The 23,071-nt window shown below is 42.9% G+C and overlaps 1 protein-coding gene across 2 annotated transcripts in view; it reads right to left on the minus strand.

The window, feature by feature from the left end:
* Positions 1-23,071, minus strand: part of LOC145412207 (uncharacterized) — a 122,670-nt gene that overhangs the window by 53,237 nt on the left and 46,362 nt on the right. For both annotated transcript variants that reach the window (XM_080282133.1, XM_080282132.1), the window contains exons 2-4: positions 17,294-17,523; positions 14,762-14,935; positions 1,949-2,029 (exon numbers count right to left, since the gene is read on the minus strand). In XM_080282133.1, coding sequence (XP_080138259.1) covers positions 1,949-2,029; positions 14,762-14,935; positions 17,294-17,523 — 485 coding nt within the window. The remainder of the gene's footprint in view (positions 1-1,948; positions 2,030-14,761; positions 14,936-17,293; positions 17,524-23,071) is intronic.

Below are 23,071 nucleotides of genomic sequence, written 5' to 3' on the forward strand. Positions count from 1 at the left end.
TTCATTTCCACCAGCTTCAGGAAAAATATACAGGAGAGAAAAGGGATCTCTACTTTGGTTTTGTTAATTTGGAGAAGGCCTTTGACAGAGTCCCTACAGAGGTGATGAAGTGGGCAATGAGAAAGCTTGGGATCAAGGAGTGGCTGGTTAGAGTGGTTATGGGCAATGTATCTGGGTGCTCGCACCCAGGTGAGAGTGAATGGAGACTTCAGTGATGAGTTTTCCATAAATGTTGGTGTGCATCAGGAGGGTAGTCATGAGCCCCTTATTGTTTGCCATGGTGCTCCAAGCTCTCTCATATGACTTCAGAAATGGACTCCCGTGGGTGATGTTGTATGCTGATGAATTGGTGATGACTGCAGAGAATGAGTGGGAGGCAGAGGAAAGATTTAGGAAGTGGAGAGATGAAATGGAGGACTAGAGTTTGAGAGTAAATGTGGATTAAACAAAAGTGATGGTATCTAGGGCTGGTGCTGGTACTGTCCAAGCAGTACCATGAATGGTTTTCCACAAGGGTGTGGGAAGTAACTTCATCTTGTGCATTATTTGTGATTAGTGGGCATATAAGAGATGTAGTGGTATTAAAGGTAGACTGCAAAATAATGCTGATTTTGTGTGTGCAAGTGTCGGGCAGAAGCAATAAGAGACCATCAGACATGAAAGGCATGATCTTGTTGGTAAGCCTCTTGCATGTCTGGAGGAATTCTGTATTTAGTGGACATGTTATGTGCTGAAGGTGGGGCTGGAGCTAGCTCTGTGGCAAAAGTAAAGAGTGCTGGAGGAAGTTCTGGGTGCTGTTGCCTCTCCTGACAGTGAGAGGGCTCTCCCTCTGTGCTAAGGGATCTTTGTATGCAGCATGTGTTAGGAATGTAATGATGTATGGTAGTGAGACCTGGACAGTAATAGAAGAGGATATTCATGGGCTCAGGAATATACAAGTGACAAAGGCTACCTGGTACATGGATGAATAGTGCGACCTTGAATGCAAGGCCGGAGAGGGTTAGGTTTACAACTGAAGAGCTGAGCAGAACAAGGGGACTGGAGTGTATAGGTGCTGTGATGAGGAGGGACAGACTGGGATCGTTTGGGCATGTGAAGATGATGGAGGATGACAATTAGGTATGGAAAGTGAGAAGTGTGAACGTCAGGGGTAAGGTTGTGAGAGGCAGATCGAAAAAGACCTCGGACCTGGTCACATAGCATGACTTGAGGGATATGGGACTGAACAGGGAGGCTGCCAGAGATTGAGCAACATGGAGAGCTGCCAATAGGTGACCAAGGCTGATGCATGCAGGCATCTTGGAGCCTTTAAAAATGAGATGATACAATATGATGTAAAGCAAGATCCCTCCATCCTAGCCTCCCATGATCACATGTTCCATTAGTCCATCTTTGGTTCTTCTAAAATCATATCTTTATGTATAATATGATGTGTGCTATGCAATTAAATGCCATTATATTACTATGCCTAAGTGTTACATGTAATTGTAGGTCTGAGAGAAGGAAATAGGAATACTGTTAGTTACAGCACCATTCCAAAATACGGGCTGTTCTATTGCAGTACAGTACTTAACTGACTTGTCAGTTCTATCAGGATCGAAGTACAGGGTAGTTAATGTATCATATCTTAATAAGTAGCAATCACTAACTTGCGTTCTTATGCCTGAGTGTGCTACTGTCTTGTCTACATATGATACACATCATGCAGTTCCATGCTCAGCTAAGGAAGACATTCTACAAACTGTACCTACAATTTATACTGTACATTCTCAGTAGGTAATATCAACATACACGGCCCTGAATAGTAGAATATAGGATTATATAGTACTTTGCTTAGGACATTACCACATTTAAATGTCTAGAATATCTACAGTTTCAGAGAAATTTAAATTTAGTTTCCATTAATAAAGGTCATTACTATACCCCACACAGTAAGTTGGTCCTTTACCTTGAACTCGCCCCGCTCCCTCCCCTCTTCCAGCTGGGATCGTGCCTTCTCAATCTCCTTTTTCTTCAGTTCAAACACAACCTGAAGTTGAAAATGAAATGTAGAATGGTTAGCAAAAAATAAATCATCATCATCATCATCATCATCTAATCCTGTGTTGCCCTATGAGGAGTGTAGAAGCCCAGGGCTAGGCTTGTTGGTCCTGCCATTTAAGATGGTGACCAGCTTCACTCATCCTTGAATGGCATTATGTGAGCAACGAACCCCAATCACCCTTTGGATAGAAACCTGCACAGGCTCAATCTGACTGGAACACCTTAATTGCCCACTAAACCACCAGGCACAATAATTTGGTCATATGGTTACCACCCAGCATAATAAATGGTTTCCTAGTGTACAGGAAACCATTTGGCTTGTCACTCAGTGTAAAGCCACCCACAGGCAGAAGAGAAAGGATGAAGGAAAGAAAGACAGAAGAGAGAGTGTAAAGTCACCCATAGGCAGAAGGAAGAGGAAAGAATGAAGGAAACAAAGACAGAAGAGGAAGGAAGGAAGGAAGAGAGGAAACGGCAGTCACCTGAGGGGAGCACTGCATCAGGTGAGTGGATGGTGTGCACCCCCATCCTACCACAGAAGAAATAAAATACACAATAAAATTGAATATTGTTACCCACAAACTAGTTTTTACATAAATTTACTAGAGAGACCTTTCAGTAATAGCTGCTCTGTGAAGGGTCCCTTACAATCATTTAATGAACACCTGATTCAAAAACATTCCTGTTAGAAGGACGGGGTTCTGTACAGTAGTTCTTGCTTGCCTATATCCACAGGTTTATGAAATCATGTTAATTTATCGAGGTTTATAATAATTCTGGCAAACAGTGTAGACAGATATGGTGGTGTGGGTACAGTGTGGTTGAGGAAAAATGGGTGGAATGTGTCATGAATGATATGATAGTGAATGAAAGGATTACAGCAGTGAAAATATTGTTTGGTAAACTCATGATTTCAATTAGATCAGCATACGCTCCACAGGCTGGCTTGGATGATGCAGAAAAAGACAGATTCTGGGATGACTTGATACATGTCGTAAGCGGTATGGGGAATGATGAGACTGTAGTTTTGGAAAGGAAATTAAATGGTCATGTGGGTGAAGCAGCTCAAAGATATGAAGGGGTACATGAGGGACGTGCATATTGTACAAAGAATGTGGAGGGGGAAAAGAATACCCAAATTTGGGGATGCAATGAATGTGAGTGCGTGCAACACGCATTTCAACCCTTTCATGCCGGGGGGTGCGCATAAATTTTGGCTGTGGCGCGTAACTCTCGCTCAAGAGCTATCAGAACAGGTGCCACGCTCTTCCTCACCATGAATATTAGCGGGACTTTTGTTTTAAACAACGACCTCTTTGCCTTAGGCATTTTGCTAGCCTTCACACACTCACTTTCAACTACATTCACAAAAATTTTCTGGGAAAAAAAATGCAACAGATCCAGAGAAATAGGCACTTTCTGCAGATCAAGAGGGGTATATCTAATCTGTAAGCAACCTCACACAACACTGGGCAGAGGAAAACAAGTGAGCACATATGCACTAGCTCGGCAGGCATAGCTCCTCCCACTTTTGCCCGTTATCCAACAAAAATTGATGACTCCTAAAATATTTCCTTAGAGATCACATCGGATGACAGGCAAACTTGTCAGAGGTTGACAAATGCATGACGGGCCAGCCCGCCATTGGTACATCTAAAGGTTAAGAAAAGAAAGAGTAGGCTGATTACGTATGAGTCCAGGGGAAATAGTAGCCAGCCTGATTATTTCCTGGGCAGGAGGGCTGATAGGAGGTTGATGGGGGACGTTAAAGTTATGAGGAGCAAAGAATGTACGCAGCAACACAAAGTACTGATATATGACATGGTGCTTAAAGAAGCAGGTGGTGAACAATAGGACCTATGCACCTAAGAGGAATATATGGAAGTTAAAACCCAAGAGTCTCGGAGGGCCCAATACCTGTCCAGGGCCCCAACCAAATGGGCAGACTTGCATGGCCATGTGGAATGTGAGAAGTGTGAATGGGGAGAGCAAGAGGGTGGCAGTGGTGAATGTGTTCATGAGTGTGAGATATGCTGTGATGGCACTGTGTGAAACGAAGATGAAAGCGTGTGAAGTGGAGGAGAGGGAGGGTGTGAAATGTGTAAGATCAGGAATGAATGGGAGAAGAAGATGCAAGGAAGGAGTTGCTTTGTTGATGAATGAGGTGTACCAGAGTGGAATGAGAGACTACAAATGTGTCAGCTCGAGGTATATATATGTCAAGTTCAAGTTTGAGAAGGTGAAAGTGGCAGTGATTGTAGCATATGCACCATGTGAGGACAGGAGTCAGAGAGAGAAAAACAGATTTTGAGATGAGCTGAATGAAGTAGTGGGAAGAATGTTCAGGAGCTATATAGTGATCAAAATGGGAGATATAAAAGGAAGAGTAGGCACTGGTGATGAGGATGACATAATGGGTTGTTACGGAGTACCAGGAGAAAATGATAATGGGAAGTGACTAAATGATATGTGTCAGGAGAGGAGGTTGTGCATTTGTAACTCATATTTCAAACACAAAGATGCACGTAAATATACGAGGTATAGAGGGAACGGGGATCGTGCTGAAAGAAGCCTGATTGATTACGTGCTCGTAGAGAGGTCGATGATAGGAGTGGTTGCTGATACGAGGGCCATGAGAGAACGATGTGGAGGTCTGTCAGATCATATGGTTGCGATATGCAAGATCAAGCTGAGAGGAGTGTCGTGGATCAGGAGAGAGAGGAGCAGTCAGGGGAAAAAGACTGAAAGTTGAGACGCTGAGGATCAATGAAATGGCAGATGATAACAGGACCAAAGTAGAGGTGGAGTTAGAATCAGTGAACTGGAATGAAACGGATCTGGACAGCCTGTGGAATGTAAATAGGGACTGCTTAATTAGGAATGCTAAAGCAGTGTGTTGTATGGCAAGAGTAACAACAAAGAAGAAAGGTACGGCATGGTGGGATGAGGAGGCTAATAGAGCGATGGAATAAAAGGGGAAGAAGTGGCTAAAGTGGTTACAGGACAGCGGTTCAGCTGAAATAAGAACTGAATACATTAAGAGCAAGAAGCATGTAAAGAGACTAGTGATAAAGAAAAAGGAGGTAAATGATGATCTAGGAAGAAAAATGAATGTGAACTGCTCTGAAAATATGAAGTTACTCTGGAAAGAGGTGCAGAAATGTAGAAGTGAAAAGTGGAAAGAAATGTGATGGTGTGAAGGATGTAGGTGATAGATTATTAACCCATGGGGATGAAGTAAGGACCAGATGGAAAGAATACTTTGAAAGCCCAATGAATGGGAATAGAGAGAGTAGAGTGGCTGTAAACATGACTGGTTTTGGGGGTGTGCAGAGAAGGAATGCAGTGCCAGGAGACGTGACATGCACAAAAGTGAAAAGTGCGGTGATGCAGCTGAAAAATGGGAAGCAGCTGGGGTTGATGAGGTGTATGCAGAGATGCTTAAGCGTAATGGATAGAGTGGAATGAAATGCTTGTTGGAGATATGTAAGAGGGCATGGATAAGTGAAACTGTGCCTGCAGACTGGAAAAAGGCTGTGATTGTACCCCTGTACAAAAATAAAGGTGAGCGAAGTGAGTGAAAGAATAATCGTGGCATAAGTTTACTGAGTGTGGTACTGAAGGTATATGGAAGAAATATTATAGAGAAAGTAAGAGAGATATCAGAAGTCCTAGTGAGTGATGAAAAGGGTGACTTTAGGAGTGGCAGAGGATGTGTGGATCAAATATTTGCTGTGAGACAGATAGCAGAGAAGGCTTGTGAGAAGCACCATAAGGTGTTTATGGCATTCATGGATCTGGAAAAAGCATATGACAAGGTGGACAGAGAAGGACTGTGGAAAGTTTTGCGCATGTACGGTGTAGATGGTAAGCTGCTAGGTGCCGAGAAGAGTTTTTATGATGGTAGTGAAGCATGTGCAAGGGTTAATGGGCATCTATGTGAATGGTTCACGATCTGTGTGGGTGTGCGACAAGGCTGTGTTATGTCCCCATGGTTGTTCAATATATGTATGGGTGGGGTGATAAGAGAAGTAAAAACACGAGTAATGGGGAGAGGGATGGCGTTGGTAATGAATGGTGATGGATGGAATATCTCAAATTTGTTGTATGCTGATGATGCAGTACTGCTTGCAGGTACTGGACAAGAACTTGGTAGGCTAATGCAGAGTTTTGCTGATGTCTGGAACTGTTGCGCCTTGAAAGTAAATATAGAAAAGGGTAAAGTGATGGTTATTGAGAGAGAAAGTGACTACCAGTGCAAAGTAATGGTGAATGGAGAGAGACTGGAATTAGTGAGAGAGTTCAAATACTTGGGTACAGTGATATAAAAGAGAGGAAAATGTGCAAAAGAAGTTGAAAGTAGAGTGAAACAAGGAAGAAAAGTAGCTGATGCAATGGAGGCCTTGACAAGAAACAGAGGCTTGAGCTTTGCAGCTGTATGGGGCTTACATGAAGGAGTGTTAGTGCCAACTTTAACCTATGGATGCGAGACTATGATGTGGCATGAAAATGAAAAGTCAAGATTAAGAGCAGTGGAGATGGGGAGTGCTGAAGAATGTATGTGGAGTACAGAGGGTGGATAGGATACGAAATACAGTAAGACCTGACTATAACAGACTAATTGGGGCCCAAGCCATTCCAAAAAACGTGAAATTCCGATAAAAGAGACATCCGGACTTTTTCCAATACTGTATATCAGAAATTAGTCCGGATCTCATGAACAGTTTTTAAACTGTTTTGACTACCACTGCAGTACTGTACTGTGTTATAACTTCACTACATTAATCAAATGGTATAGTATGTATAATAATACTGTACTGTACAGTGATAAACATGTCTTTTATTTACCTTATTGTGGTGAACATACCTGAAGTGGTCAGGCAGTCTGGACTGCTTCTGGCTTTATCGGACTTTTTCCGATATATAGGAATTTAGTCCAGTAGCTCCATGAGTCCGATAAAAGCGAATTCCGGTCTACTGAAGTCCGGTATATTGAGGTTTTACTGTAATGTGATTCATGAAAGATGTGGAGCAAACAAACCGGTGGACACCAGAATTGAAGAGAGTGTATTGAGATGGTATGGTCAAGTGGAGAGAACAGATAACAATAGAGTGGTGAAACAGGTATAGCTGAGCGAATCTGAAGGAGGGAGGAGGCAAGGTAGGCCAAGGAGAAGGTGGAGAGACATGGTGGATGAGCGTGTAAGGAAGAGAGGTTTGGAAGTCGATGAGGCTAGGGAACTGACAAGATTTCGAGCTGGCTGGATGAATGTTGTGAGGAGAAGTGCATGATCAGAGATTTGGCACCTCTTTTTAACGTGGCAGCATCCGGACTGACTCAATCGGATACATTTATGTGAAGCTACAGAATGTGGTGAATGTTTTTGACGTATCTGATTGAGCCAGGATTCCGGAGGCTTGAATGATGAGCGAATGGAAGCGTGGCCCATTGGACTCGGGCAAATTTGGGCTGTCTGGACACTGCTACTCCTCACCCTGCCCTAGGGTGGGAATAGAGATGCGGATGATGATGATGAATGAAAAAATCCATGCAGTATGGGATGCCTTCTATAGAGGGATGAATAAAGTAATGGCTTAACAGGGAGCCATTGACAGAAGTGTTAATAAACAGTACAAAGCTGTCAAGAACAATCTCCTGAGAGTTATTGATTCACAGCATGAATGGCAAGGGGCCCTCCAAGATATACGGTAATATGGTGGTCAGAGGAGGGTGTAGAAACCTCAGTTTAAGAGACAGTAGGCTTTCCATGGAATGGAAAAGGGGTGGTAACAGAAAGGAATACTTGGCTGCCAAGCGTAAGGCTAGAAATGAGGTATACAGAACAATATCTGAGTCTCAAAGACATTTACTGGGCAACTTAAATAGTGAAGAACGGAAGAATATGGTATTTAAGGTGGCAAATCACATGAAGAGGGAAAACAGGGTTATCATAGGTAAGCAATATGTTAATAATGATGAAGGAAAGGTAGTGGAGGATGGTAAGGATATTAATAATGGAGAGAGCAGTTGCTGAATGAGGAGTCTGACTGGAACAGGGAAGGTTTGGAATCAGCGGATCCAGTGTTTGCCTCAGGAGGTATACGAGTAGGTTAAGTTACTGACTTGATAAATCCATCCATCCATCTATCCATCATCTAATCCTACATTGCCCCACGAGAAGCGTAGAAGCCCGAGGCTAGGCAAGTTGGATGCCTCACGCATCCCTGAGTGGCATTAAATGAGCAATAAACCCCAACCACCCTTTGGATATAAACCTTCACTGGCTCAATCCGATTGGAGCGCCATAATTACCCACTAAACCACCAGACGCCAAAATTTGGTTATATGGTTACCACCCAGCGTAGTAAATGGTTCCCTGGTGTACAGAAAACCATTAGGCATGTCATCCAGTGTAGAGTCACCCACAGGCAGAAGGATGAGGAAAGAATGAAGGAAAGAAAGACAGAAAAGGAAGTGTAAAGTCACCCGTAGGCAGAAGGACAAGGAAAAAATGAAGGAATGAAAGATAGAAGAGGATGGAAGGAAAGACGGATGCAGCAGAGGAAAGGGCAGACATCCAAGAGCAGCACTACATTAAGTGAGTGGATGGTACTTGATAAACACGATTATATATATATGTGTTGCCCCTGATGACTGGCTGAAGAGCATGATAGTAAACGTGTACAATAAGAAGGATGATGCCCTGGAACGAGGAAATTATACAGGCATAAAACTTTTAGACTGGATAATGAAGGTAATGGAGAGAGTCCTCGAAGGTACAATTAGTGAAAGAGTGAATACGGAAGAGAAGCAGTTTGGGTTTATGCCAGGCAAAGGGACCACTGATGCCATACTCATTGTCTGACAGCTGCAGGAACAATATATGGGAAAGAAATGGGAGCTGTACTTTGTTTTTGTTGATTCAGAAAAGACCTTTGATAGAGGCTCTGGGGAGGTGGTGAAGTGGACAATGAGAAAGTTTAGGATTGAGGACTGACTGGTTAGAGTGGTTATGACTATGTATGTGGGTGCTTGAACCTAAATGAGAGTGAATGGAGATTTGAGTGATGAGTTTTCTGTGAATATTGGCATATATAAGGGTTCAGTTTTGAGAACTTTACTGTTTGTCGTGGTGCTTGAAGCTCTCTCACGACTTCTGAAATGGACTCCAAAGGGAGATGTTGTATGCTGATGATTTGGTGCTGACCAAAGAGAATGTAATGGGAGGTGGAGGAATGATTTAGGAAATGGAGATATGAAATAGGGCACAAGGGTTTGGGAATAAAAGCAGATAAAACAAGAGTGATGATAACTAGGGCTGGTGGTAGTACTGTCAAAGCAGAGGGACAGTGGCCATGGGCAGTTTGCCACAAGGGTGTAGGAAGTAATTCCATGTTGTGCAGTATTTGTGATAAGTGGGTGGATAAGAGATGTACAATAGCGGTAGTGAAGGCAGACGGCGACATAATCCTGATTTCGTATGTGTGGTGTGTTGGGGAAAGTATATAGAGACTGTCAGGAGTGAAAGACTGATCTTGTTTTTGAGTCTCTTGTGTGTGTGAAAGAGTTCTGTTAATTGGGGGGAATGTTATGTGTTTGGAAGTGTGGCTTGAGCTAGTTCTGTACATAGGGTATGGAGTGGTTGGAGGAAGTTCAGAGGGCTGTTGCCTCTCCTGACAGTGAGAGGGCTCTTCTGTGCTACAGGATCTTTGTGTGTGACATGTGTTAGAAGTGTAATGATGCATGGTAGTGAAACCTGGGCAGTAATGAAGAGGATATTCATAGGCTCAAGTGTACAGAAGTGACAGTGATTACCCGCTAGATGGATGTGTAGCGCACCCTTGAATGCAAGGCCTGGGAGGGCTAGGTTTACGACTTAGGAGGTGGGAGGAAAGATGGGACTGGAATGGACTGGTGCTATGGTGAGGTGGGGGGGGTGGATAGGCTGAGATGGTCTGGGCATGTTGAGAGGACTGAGGATGACAGTAGTGAGTGGAAGGTGCGAAGTGTGAACGTCAAGGGTTGGGCTGTTACAGGCAGGCCGAAAATGACCTGGGACCAGGTTGTTCAGTGTGACCTCGTGGATAAGAGACTGAACAGCATGAAAAGCTACCACAAGACAACCAACGCCAATGCATGCAAGCATGATGGTGCATTTATAAATTATACGATATGATACAAAGCACGTCTAGAAATCAGGCTGTCCATCAGTCACTCACTGATTTTTCGTTTTTTCGTTTTTAAAGGCTCCAACATGCTTGCATGTGTCGGCCTTGGTCACCTAATGGCGGCTCTCCACGCTGCACGATCCATTGCAGCCTCCCTGTTCAGTCCCTTAACCCTAAGGTCACACTTAATGACCTCGTCCCATGTCTTTCTCGGTCTACCCCTCATAACCCCACCCCCAATATTAACACCTCTCACCTCCCTCACCCAATTATCATCCCCCATCCTCTCCACATGTCCAAACCACCTCAATCTACCTCTCCTCATCACAACACCAATACACTCCAGTCCCATCCTACCTCTCAACTCTTCCATTGTAAACCCAGCCCCTCCAGGCCTTGGACGCAGGGACGCACTACACATCCACCTAATCATTGTCATTTCTGTATGTCTGAGCCGGCGAATGTCTTCCTCCTTCACTGCCCAGGTCTCACTGCCATACAGCATTACACTCCTAACACATGCTGCATACAAAGACCCCTTAGCACGTAGGGAGAGCCCTCTCAATGTCAGGAGAGGCAAGAGCTCCCTGAACTTCTTCCAACCACTTCTCACCCTAGCCACAGAGCTAGCTCCAGCCCCACCTCCAGCACACAACATGTCTCCCAAATAACAAAACTCTTCCACACACTCAAGAGATTCACCAGCAAGTTCAATCCTTTCACGTCTGACGATCTCCACCTGCTCACCCCGGCACACCGTACACATAAAATCAGCATTATCTGGCAGTCTACCTCTGATACCACTACATCTCTTATGCACCCATTTATCATACACACCGCACAAGATGGAATTACTTCCCACTCCCTTGTGGCAAACTGCACATGGCCACTCTCCCTCGTCTTTGACAGTACCGCCACCAACCCTAGATATCATCACTTTTGTTTTATCTGCATTTACCCTTAAACCCTTTTGCCCCATACCATCTCTCCACTTCCTAAACCTTTCCTCCGCCTCCCTTTCATTCTCTGCAATCAACACCAAATCATCAGCATACAACTCCCACGGGAGTCTGTTTCTAAAGTCACATGAAAGGGCTTCAAGTACCATGATAAACAACATGGGACTCAAGACTGACCCCTGATGCACACCAACATTCACGGAAAACTCATCACTCAAATCTCCATTCACTCTCACCTGGGTGTGAGCACCCACATACATGGCCATAACCACCCTAACCAGCCACTCCTCCATGCCAAGCTTTCTCATTGCCCACTTCACCACCTCTCTAGGGACTCTGTCAAAGACCTTTTCCAAATCAACAAAAACAAAATAAAGATCCCTTCTCCTACCAATATATTTTTCCTGAAGCTGTCGAACAATGAATATGGCATCAGTGGTCTAAACCCAAACTGCATCTCATCAATATTCACTCTTTCTCTGATCATACCTTCTAAAACTCTCTCCATTACCTTCATTATCTGATCTAAAAGCTTTATACCTCTATAATTTCCTCTTTCCAGGGCATCACCCTTCCCTTTATACACATTTACAATTACACTCTTCAGCCAATCATCTGGGACAACACACTCATAAATAATCCTATTTATCAGGTCAGTGACTAAACTCACCCCTATATCGCCTGAGGCCTTCAACATTTCGGCAGTCAACCCAGACACACCTGCTGCCTTCCCCACCCTCATCCTGCCTATTGCCTCACTCACAGTAGCAGTATCAATCAAAGGCCAAGGGCCAGACACTGGATCTGCTGGCTCCAAACCTTCCCTGTCCCAGTCAAACTCCTCATTCAACAACCGGTTATAATGCTCTCTCCATGCATCTTTAATATCCTCACTGTTCACCACTACCCTTCCTTCATCATTCTTCACACACTGCTCACCTATGATATCCCGATTATCCCTCTTCACCTGACCTGCCACCCTAAATATATTTTTCCTTTCCCCATGATTTAGGTTATCAAGTAATTGTCTCGGTGACTCAGACTTTGCCCTATATACCTCTCTCCTAGCCCTACGCTTGGCAGCCAAATATTCCTCTTTGCTACCACCCTTCTTCCATTCCCGGAAAAGCCTTCTTTTCTCCTTAATTGCAGCTTCTACACCCTCATCCCACCACCAAGTTACTTTATGTCTTGGTGGTCCTCTTGTCCAGCCGCATGTTACATCAGTAACTCTCAAGAAATTGTTCTTGAGGGCTCTGTACTGTTCATTAACGCCTCTGTCTACAGCTCCCTGTTCAGCCACCACTCTCCTCAACTCGCTATAGAAGGCATCCCTTACTACTTGGTTTTTCAGCTTCCATATTTTCCTCCTAGGTACATAAGTCCTCTTTTTCATCACTTGTTCTTTAAGCACCATATCACAAATCAATAGTTTGTGCTGCTGCACACACTCCTCACTTCCTATAACTTTAACATCCCTCACTAACCTCCTATCGGCCCTCCTAACCAGAAAATAATCTATCTGACTGCTATTTCCCCCAGACTCATACGTAATTAACCTACTGTCTCTTTTCCTAAAATATGTGTTGCACACAATCATGTCCGTTGCCTCCCCAAACTCGAGTATCCTTTCCCCTTCCGCATTCCTTAGACCATATGCACATCCCCCATGCACTCCTTCATAACCTTGTGCTGCTTCACCTACATGACCATTTAAGTCCCCTCCCAAAATCACTATCTCATCATCCCGCATACCACCCACTACACGTATTAAATCATCCCAAAATCTATCTTTCTCTGATTCATCCAATCCTGCCTGTGGAGCATATGCCGATATAATCACAGCTATCTTTCTTCCCAACAGAATTTTCACTACCAATATCCTATCGCTTACTCTCAAAACATTCATAACATATTCCACCCATTTCTCCGCAACCATCACACCAACACCTCCATATCTGTCTGTCCCCCCCTGCCAAAACAACTTATAGCAACAGTCCTTCCCAACAATCTTTCTGGCTGATCCACCCCTGTACCGGACTTCCTGCAAACACGCCACATCCACCCACCTCCTACTGAATGCCTCAACGACTTCCCCTGCTCTTCCCCTCAAACTTCCCACATTCCATGAACCCACCCTCATCCCCATGGGTGATTTACTGTCCTCAGGCTTGCTTTGAAACCTTTTTTGTTTTGTCATCTTCAGTATTAATAAATGGGGACAGACACAGCACAGGTCCCACTCACTGCACAATCCCAGGTCCAGGCAATGGATCTGGGACCCCTAGCCTACCAGCTTACCAGTGGCTGTGGTAGTGGCCTCGGGGCACCCTGCCAGGACAGCTGCAGGGACACCCTCCAAGCGCGTCTTGGCACTGCAACTATCCCGCCATTATACACCCACTGATAGGGCAGCCTCCTGGGGCGCTACTCCCAGGTTCGGGCCCCTTTCTATTGGGCAGAAGCGGCAGCCTGGGAACCGCAATGCCCTGTACCCTCTAGCACAGGCCCGAGCCCCATCTCGCCCTGGACCCATGATCTATGCCGGCGGAACCCCCGCCACACCTCCCCCCAGAAGTCCGCCAAACAAGGAACTCAATTCCCATAGAATACAGCATTCCCATACCTAGCACAGTACTTCTGTATTTGTTCTTGGCAACCAAGCTATCAAAATATGCTAAACACTGGCTAACAATATAAACACTACAGACTGGTATTACAGCAGCCAAAACAGTTGACAGAAATTCAAGCTGAAACCTATTATTCTTTTATTTAAACTGAAAGGTCATACCTGAAGTTCATGGCCAATTTTATTTTAGAGCATATCCCTTTTGGCCTGGCCCTACAAGCATATCAATTATTTTCTTTTGTTGGGGGAAGCTTTATGGATGAACTAATCAATCCATCCATCATCCAATCCTATGCCACCCCATGAAGAGCATAGGAGCCGGAGGCTGGGCAAGTTGGTCCTGACATTTAAGATGACAGAGACCAGCCTCACTCATCCCTGAGTGGCATTACATGAGCAATAAACCCAAACTACCCCTTGGGTATGAACCTACACAAGCTCAATCTGATTGGAACGCCTTAATTACCCACTCAACAACCAGGCACCATAATTTGTTATACGGTTACCACCCAGCACAGTACATGGTTTCCTGGTGTACAGGAAACCATTTGGCTTGTCACTCAGTGTAGGATCACCCTTAGGCAGAAGGAATAGGAAGGAGTGAAGGAAAGAAAGACAGAAGTGGGAGCGTAAAGTCACCCAAAGGCAGAAGGATGAGGAAAGAAGAAATAATTCACGATTTATGGTACTTGACCAGATATCCTTTACCTCTCTCAAATTCAGTAGTTCCTACCTTATCTCTGATTTTGCCAACATATTTCTTCAAATATTTTTTTCCCCATTACTCTATCCTCACCTCTTCTATCATCCTCTCTCTAGGCTCTTGCTGTCTTATTGGACAGTAATTTTATGTACTTCAGTATGATTAGACTTGTGATTCAGTTGTGGAGTTTGTTATGGTAAATTATGCTGAACTCACACACACAGTAAACAAAGCAGTGACACTGCTTTTAGCTAATACCTGAAACAGATCACGCATGGCTATGACGACCTGACTGGCAGCCTTCTCAGTTTTGATGCCAAAGAACTTGTGGCCAGCATCTGGGGAGCCAAAGATGTATCCAAACGCCCTGGTGTCTGTCATGTCCTGTGCGATGAAGGATATCTTGTGGACCGGGTGGTGGTACAAGCAGTCCTGAGGGAGGAACTGGAAACTAATAAAATATACCTTAACCCAGTTTCTGAGAAAAAAAAGTGCGGAATGGGGGAAAACTGATTATTACCGTATTATGCGGCATATGAGACGATGCATTGTGAAAGATGCACCCAAATTCTGGAAGGGCAGTTCTGAGAAAAAAAAAGAAGGTTTGTCTGGACCAACACTACAAGTGTTGACTGATACGAGTCATTTTCAGTCAAATACACAATCACCTTTTAGAATCTTCATTCAATACTCTTCATAAATAGTTGGTTTCTTTCTTTCCATATGGAAGAACTTCAGGGGGGAAAAAAAAAAAAAGACACCCCACTCATCACAAAAAGTTCCTTAGTGCCACACCACCATCTTAACACTGTCTCCATGAACTGTCCAATTTTGTTTGTATAATATCGGTAAGTGGAATGATTGTTCACCTCCATTAAAGTATAATTTAAGTACTGTATATCAGTTTCTAAAACTATGTTTCATTTAAATGATTTTAAAACTAGACTACTGAACTCAATAAAATCTGTTCATTCATTTGTGTCAGAAAATATAAAGGCCATTAAAAGCAGAAATACACTTTTAAATATAAAAATCTACTGCTTGTATGTATGGCAAATTAAAATCACAGATACCCAAGTACAATGAAAATTTACAGCATATTATACAGTACACCATGAAAGTATGGTTATTAAGCTTGGCTCTTGTCCATATTCGTACTCCACACCTATGATGTTACGGTACTTTCTTGCAACATCCAATTTAGACTTATTGTCAGTGTGACAAGAGACTATTTAAACTGCACCTGATGCTTCATTTCCTACAGACAATGCATTCGCTTCCTTAACTTATGAAAAAAAAAAAAAGTTAAACAAAATGAATGACATGAGTCTTTTCTGATCAGCTGACTGGCACAAACATGCTCTTTTACTTCACGCCTCCAATGTTACAGTAGCTTCTCTCATCCAGTCTTGACTTATATCCTCGGTATGATAAAAGATTATCCTGGATTTTAAACTGACCCTAAGGTCTCATTACCAACAGACAATACATTTGCATCCTTAACTGGAAAAATATCCAGTTAATAAAAAGAAACAAAAAGTTTTCTGATCAACCAACTGGCACAAATAAACATGATCTTGTGTAATGTACACCACTTGGTTGTAATCACTAATAATGCACTCCCACTAACCTCTAAATACCTCCACAATAATCTCAAAATGTATACACATGCCAAACAAAAAGAAAAGTAAATCTACAATGTTTTACAACTAGAGTTCCATACAGCAATGCTATTCCGTAACAGCAGGCCGCTGTCTCTACCCTCTTCTCTCAAAATCTCACTGTCATATGTCTGCCTCACATAAAAAATAAACAAAGCAAGGTCTACTTGACTAATCAAAACTTAATAAAAATACACGCTCATTCACGTTAAAACCTATCACTTTTTATTGTATATGTACTCTGTATACCTTCACAACAATAAACTTTTCAGTCGATCAATCATATCTGGTAAAGTGAAAACATCTACTGGTACCCTTGGTAACACTGTTGCCCCTGCAGCAAAAACTACAATTCATGAAACTATCCATCTATCTATCGATAGCCAGACATCTTAATCCCACAAGAGATGGCCACAAACAAATCATCTCCATATCATACTGTCCCCTTCTATTTCACTGCCCTCCCCCAGCTCACACTCCCCCCTCTCATATACCTTTTCACTTCATCCCATCCTCGGCCTCCCCTTCTCTTTCCCCCTATCCACTTCACTCACATACACTCTCTTCATTAGTTTCTCGCTCTCCATCCTCACCACACATCCAAACCACCTCATGAACCTGTAGGCTATAATTATTTATTTTTTTCTATACCATATACTAAGCAGTATTAAGCTGGTAATGGAGAGGGCAGCCTTCAAGTAATGGCACTGACATAAATCGGTGACTTTGGTGCTCAGTTTTACCAGTGTCCCCTAACTCCTGCCCTATTTTGTAAAAAGAGAATGATGGACTTCAGAAGGGCAATTTCAGCCAGCAGTCTACCTGATTCCCATCCAGATGAGTAAGGGCAATAACAACAACATTACACCTGGCTTCTGCTGGGATCCATCAATATAAATGATGGGCAGCATTTTTTCAGTAATACTTACTTTTCTTGACAGAATGATAAATTTATTCTGTGAATTTACAGGTATCCCAAATACATGCTGGAGCATTTTCTCTTTTTTATAGGATATTAAGCATGGGTATGATCTTTCATCTCACAGCACTATGATATCAACACTCAAAAAATACAGCTTGACATCCCAGAATAAAATTTTTAAAAGAATTTCTGCAGCTTAAAACTTACGCTGGATCGCTCATCCCGCAGCCGTATTCCATCCATTGCCACAGTAATGACGATGCGTTGCTTGTGCTCCCCTGCTGCTCGCCGTGCCATCTTCAGCTCCGCAAGGGCCTCCTGGCACATACGGTCACCTCTTGCCTCCAGCACTGCCAGCACGCCTATCAGCTTGCCCTTAAAACTGAGCCCCTCCACAAATCTCTGGGGGTCATTCTTCTCCTGCCCTCCCTGACGGTCTGTTGATGAGAGAGGGGTATTAGGGTGGTGTCAGCAAGCTGTCATGAGGCGAATTATACACCAATAGTGGTATGTTGCTGTTCAAACTACTATACATTTCCATGAGTAAGTATAATAACAGTGAAAGCATAATTCCTCTGGACATGTTTATTTTGAGTACCTTGAAAGATGATCCGAAAGGCTTCTCCTGTAACTAAATTGCATATTGTAGCTACAATTATATACAGTATAAAGTACAGAATATCAAAAAACTGTCACAATAATTAGTATGTAACTTTTTTGGTACGGTATTACATATGATTTACAGTCTCTGCCTACAAGCACATAAACAGTCTAATTTATAAATGCTGTTGTACAGAAGATATGAATGAACATAAACATTATTTACAGCACAAATAATCATAAGGAAGTTGAACCTAAAGACCTGAGAAACATCTCTTTATCACAGAATCATATACAGAGATATAATGCATCTAACTGCACACACAAGAGGTCACTATAAAATTAATGAGAGAGAGAGAGAGAGAGAGAGAGAGAGAGAGTTGCTGTTGAGCAACCCCGGTCTATCTGCCTGAGCACTGTGAGCAGATACATCAACCACAGGCGAGAACCGCCCATGCAGGGCCATCTCGTACAGTGAACCAACGTTCCCTTGTGGTGGACAGCACCTCACCACAGAGTCATGGGGATGGATGCCACAGTGTATCCAGCCACCCAGTTCGCAGGGACAACATAGGAGGTTCCACCCCACCCCCCCAGACTTTAGTTATATGTTTACCACCCAGCATGGTTAACAGTTTCCTGGGTTACAGGAAAGCATTAGGCTTGTTATTCCGTTTAAGTCCATCTGAAGCAGAAAGAAAAGATGGAAGAAATAGGAAGGGAGGATGGCAGACATAGGAAAAAGACTCATTAAGATGAAAGAAAAAGTAGGCAGCACTACATCAAGTGAGTGTTGCCATAACCTATCACCAGAGCTTGTGACTGGCTAAATCTTGCTTTGAAGTCTAGGGCAACGAAGCACCTTGTTTCACTGTGTAAGTAAAATGATTACTGTAAATGATTATGCTATTCGAACAACATTCTCCTTGATGGAGGGATACTAGGGAATACAGCCATTGCCCTTAGGGGTTAACGAAAGGGACGCATTGAAAATGAGTTCGCTGTACTGACACAGCAGTTATGGTACGACTTGGACCCTTTTCAGGTCAAAATTGGGCCGAAACTTGTATCTGCATAAAACACAATTCAACACACGGGTAGATTTCTTCAATTTGAACTTCTCAATCTCAGCACCAGTGAAAGAGACTCACCAAGATTAGTGTTTTGTGACGCCTACCACAATACAGCACACACGAAACGAATTATATTATAGTCTTCACCTTTCACCTACAGTTTTTCAACTGTTCCAGGATTACGACCCCCGTTTACCTGTGTTTCTTTCATCCATATACAACAGACAAGAAGTGTGTGCGAGGGGGAGCGGTACTAGGGAAATGATCGCAAGGGGATTGTTAATGACTTACTGCATGTAATTAAGAGGCGCAGGGTCTCTCTCTCTCTCTCTCTCTCTCTCTCTCTCTCTCTCTCTCTCTCTCTCTCTCTCTCTCTCTCTCTTTCACGAGTGGTTACTCTCTACATGCCTTATTTTGTGAATGGTGGACACAAAGAGATACTTATATGACTCTTCCGTAACTCACTGACGTAAGCATAAGCACAGCAAGAGGCAAAACGTAAGCCTACAAGTCCTATAAAATAATCAAGAAAAAGATGAATCAGTACAATTATACACGATTAAAACATAGCAACATGATGACAAAATTACTGGGAAGGGTAATCGACGAAATTTTTAAGAGGGGGAGAAGGAAGAGGAGGAAGAGGACAGGTATGATTATATGCATTGCGAGCTGTAAGGAAGTGTAATGGTGTACGCGTACGTGAAAGGTGTGAGGCGTTGTGAGGCGGAAAGGTTTGATGTGATGACGAGATAAGGTGTACAGTGTGATGTGATGAAGTATGAGGAAAGGTGAGGTGGTGGGGAGATATTGTGAGGTGAGGAGAGACGGGCCTGAATTCTCGTCGGTTAAGTTCCCTCAGCACCTCTTCCCTGCCACCTATTATTCTGTACATGACACGCTGGCATTTTCTTGTAGTTATTTATGCAACCTATGTCGGCATTACCAAGATTCAGGTACCATATGGGTGATTAAGACTTAACAAGGGACACAAATCTACCATGGAAGAGGTGCTAAATGGCCGCTTACGTCCACTAGAAATCGACCCTAGATTCACGAAAGGTTACAAAGCTTTCCAGCACCTCTTAGCGATTTATTTCTCATACGACATATTCTCTCAAGTCATCTATACCAATTTTACATCGATATAATTTTCATTTATAAAATACACAAGAATATTAACAACATTTAACATAGGCAGATTTAGCATGTATAAAATACAAGGGAATATTAAAGAATCAAATGCAGAAATAAGCTAGTATGAGAAGTGTTTTGGGAGTTTCCTTTGTCCACGAGAACATGGGCCTAGAGTGGTGACGTGTGTGCCACTTGGCATTATAATGCCGCCCCCGCCAGCTGACGTATTGATCAGACCGTGACCTACTTGGTGAAGTGAATATGGTGCTTCACCACTTCACGCGCTACCCCACTTGGTGATCAAGACCGGCAAACAGGATTTATGGTGTCAAACTCAAACGCGGCTGCACCTACACCCACACCCACGTCCCCTCATACACACTACACTTCCTCTTTAGTATCTTCATTATTCAATTTCCACAGTCAACTACTACTTTTATCATTACATCGTATGTACACACACACACACACACACACACACACACACACACACACACACACACACACACACACACACACACACACATTCGCTGGCTGCATTTATCAACACAAAAAACTCTAACATTACGGAGCAAGTCTGCAAATAACGACTTTAACTAGACAATGACAGTGCGGCACTGAATGCTGGCCCGAAGTAAAAATAATAATAAGCATCAAACTTAAACGAAAACCTGGCCAGAATAATAATAATAATAATAATAATAATAATAAAAAATACAGTACTGTAAACATCAAGCTAACGATGAAACCTGGCCAGGTCAATAAAATGCAACACTGTAAACACCAAGCTAACGATGCAAAAAAAAAGCCTGAGTAAAAATAAATGCAATACTGTTAGGCTAACATTGAAAACTACGCCTATATCCAAAAAAAAAAAAAAAAAAAACAATACTGCAAACACCAAGTTAAGAATGAAAATTGGGCCTAAAAAATTGTAAACACCAAGCTAACAATGAAAAAGGGCCTAAAAAAAAAGAAAAAACAATATTGTGAACACCAAGCTAAAAACAACGGTAAACACCAAACTAACAACGAAAAACGTGTCTGAATAAAAAATCAGTATTGTAAACATTACGCTAACAGTAAAAAAAAAAAAAAAAAAAAAAAGGGGGCAAAATACTGTATAAAAGCAATGCTGTCAACACCACTCACACAATGAAAAAAGGGCTAGATGGTACCGGTAGTTTGTTCTCGACCGTTTGCGTGGACTTTTCATTATCCTGTGCTCAGTCCCCCACTATTATAGTAGCTTTCCGCTTGTATAATCCGCCAAACTGCAATCGACACATCATTTGTTGATCATGTAAAACACTGGGGGAGGGGGACCGGAGTAACCACGGGTTAGTTGCACCGGCCCCTCTGGGTCGTGGCACTACGTCGCTATTTGGCGCAGAGACGTTATCGTGGGGCTGAAGCGGCGTGTCTTTTGCCGGACCCACAGGGACGTAATTGCGTCACTCACTGATACACGGTACAGTTTTAAAAGATAGGGTCCATGCTGCATGGAGGATATGTTACGAAAACAAAATTTTGCACAGTAGTAGACCTATGTCTGGGCCAGACATGGGCAGGGTAGGATCCTCCACAGTCGCTCTCATGGTGGCCGAGGGAAGGGTGGCCCCCGGTGAACCCGGCCAATGCCGCTGTGCATTTTTTTTTTTTTTTACCTAGGAACACAAAATTTGCAAAGTGGTATATCTCTCGGGTCAGGTTCCAGGCTATGCGGGACCGGGGGCTTCCAGGGGTCTCGGCAAAAGCCTTTATGCACGGCAATATTTTTTTTCCCTAGAAACACAAAATTTTGCAGTGGTATACCTTCGCCAAAAGAGAGCTTTAGGTAGGGTGGGTCTTCCCTACTCCCACGCTAGGGGGCGGCCCCCGGAGTAACAACGTCATACATAAGTACAGTTAAATGCTAAAGTCTGTTCGCTTTGTCTGGGTCTTTTTCTCTGCTAGATCCGTATATGCTTGAATGAGACGCAGTGGAAAAGGGTGAATATCATCACCCACATATTAATGCTGATATACACCTCTGTCCATACGTCACACTCAACCGTCAAGGACTCCAAACATGAAATACAGGGAAGAAAGGCGAACAGATTCTACTGCACACACACACACACACACACACACACACACACACACACACACACATATATATATATATATATATATATATATATATATATATATATATATATATATATATATATATATATATATATATAAACAGGTACGTACATACATATATACGTAAATACAAATATACACACACATACATACATACATTCATATATACATACATACATTTAAACACATACATACATACATACAACCATACATACATATATACACATACATACATATACACATTCATTTATTCATTCATTCATACATATATACATACATACACTATTTATGAGGTAAATATAACACAAAATTTGAGTCGCCCTATGAATGAAATGTGAGGCTGAACTATGTCTCAAGTACATTATATTACAGTGTTCGTCAAAGAGGTTAAGTATACAAGGTCTGCGGATATCAAATGCCTTTGAAGGTTTTAAGTTTTCAGGGCAACATGACATTTTTTAATATGTTTATCCTTCGTAATACATTTGGCTGAACTCTGTCATCATGTGGAGTATATCAGAATATCCCTCCTATTCTTATTAGCTACTACAAACAGTTGACTGTCAAAGAGAAAGCAACGTCGCACTCTGATTACATTTAGTGGTACTACTGTGATTCCCGCTTCCCCCCAGGGCGCTGTGTGGGGTTAACGGCTTGTGTAACACAGCCCAGAGGCATAACATCGAAATCGAATCAATTCGATGACGTATTTTTGTTTAATTCTTGCAGACTCCAGTCGACTTTATTCACCTTTGGGGAGACTTTGAACTGGGAAGGGTTAAATATAGATGGCCATCATCCTCTATCTGGAGTCCCGGCGGTGGGGTGGTGGTATGCGAGCCTATCAATTCTTCTGACCTAATTTTAACTCCATCCGGCGTCTGACATTGAAGAGAGTGCTGCAGTATGTCCTTTCATATGTTTTTACAGGTCTGCATCCTGTCCAGGTTACCTCGATGACATACAGACTCTTACTCATACATGCAACCACGACAACACAACTTCGGCACGCACTTCTCGCGCTACACTTACAAGCCTTCCACAA

The sequence above is a fragment of the Coenobita brevimanus genome, chromosome 92, assembly GCF_032717465.1.
Source record: "Coenobita brevimanus isolate Jiangsu-jjx chromosome 92, ASM3271746v2, whole genome shotgun sequence".
NCBI classification, from domain to species: domain Eukaryota; kingdom Metazoa; phylum Arthropoda; class Malacostraca; order Decapoda; family Coenobitidae; genus Coenobita; species Coenobita brevimanus.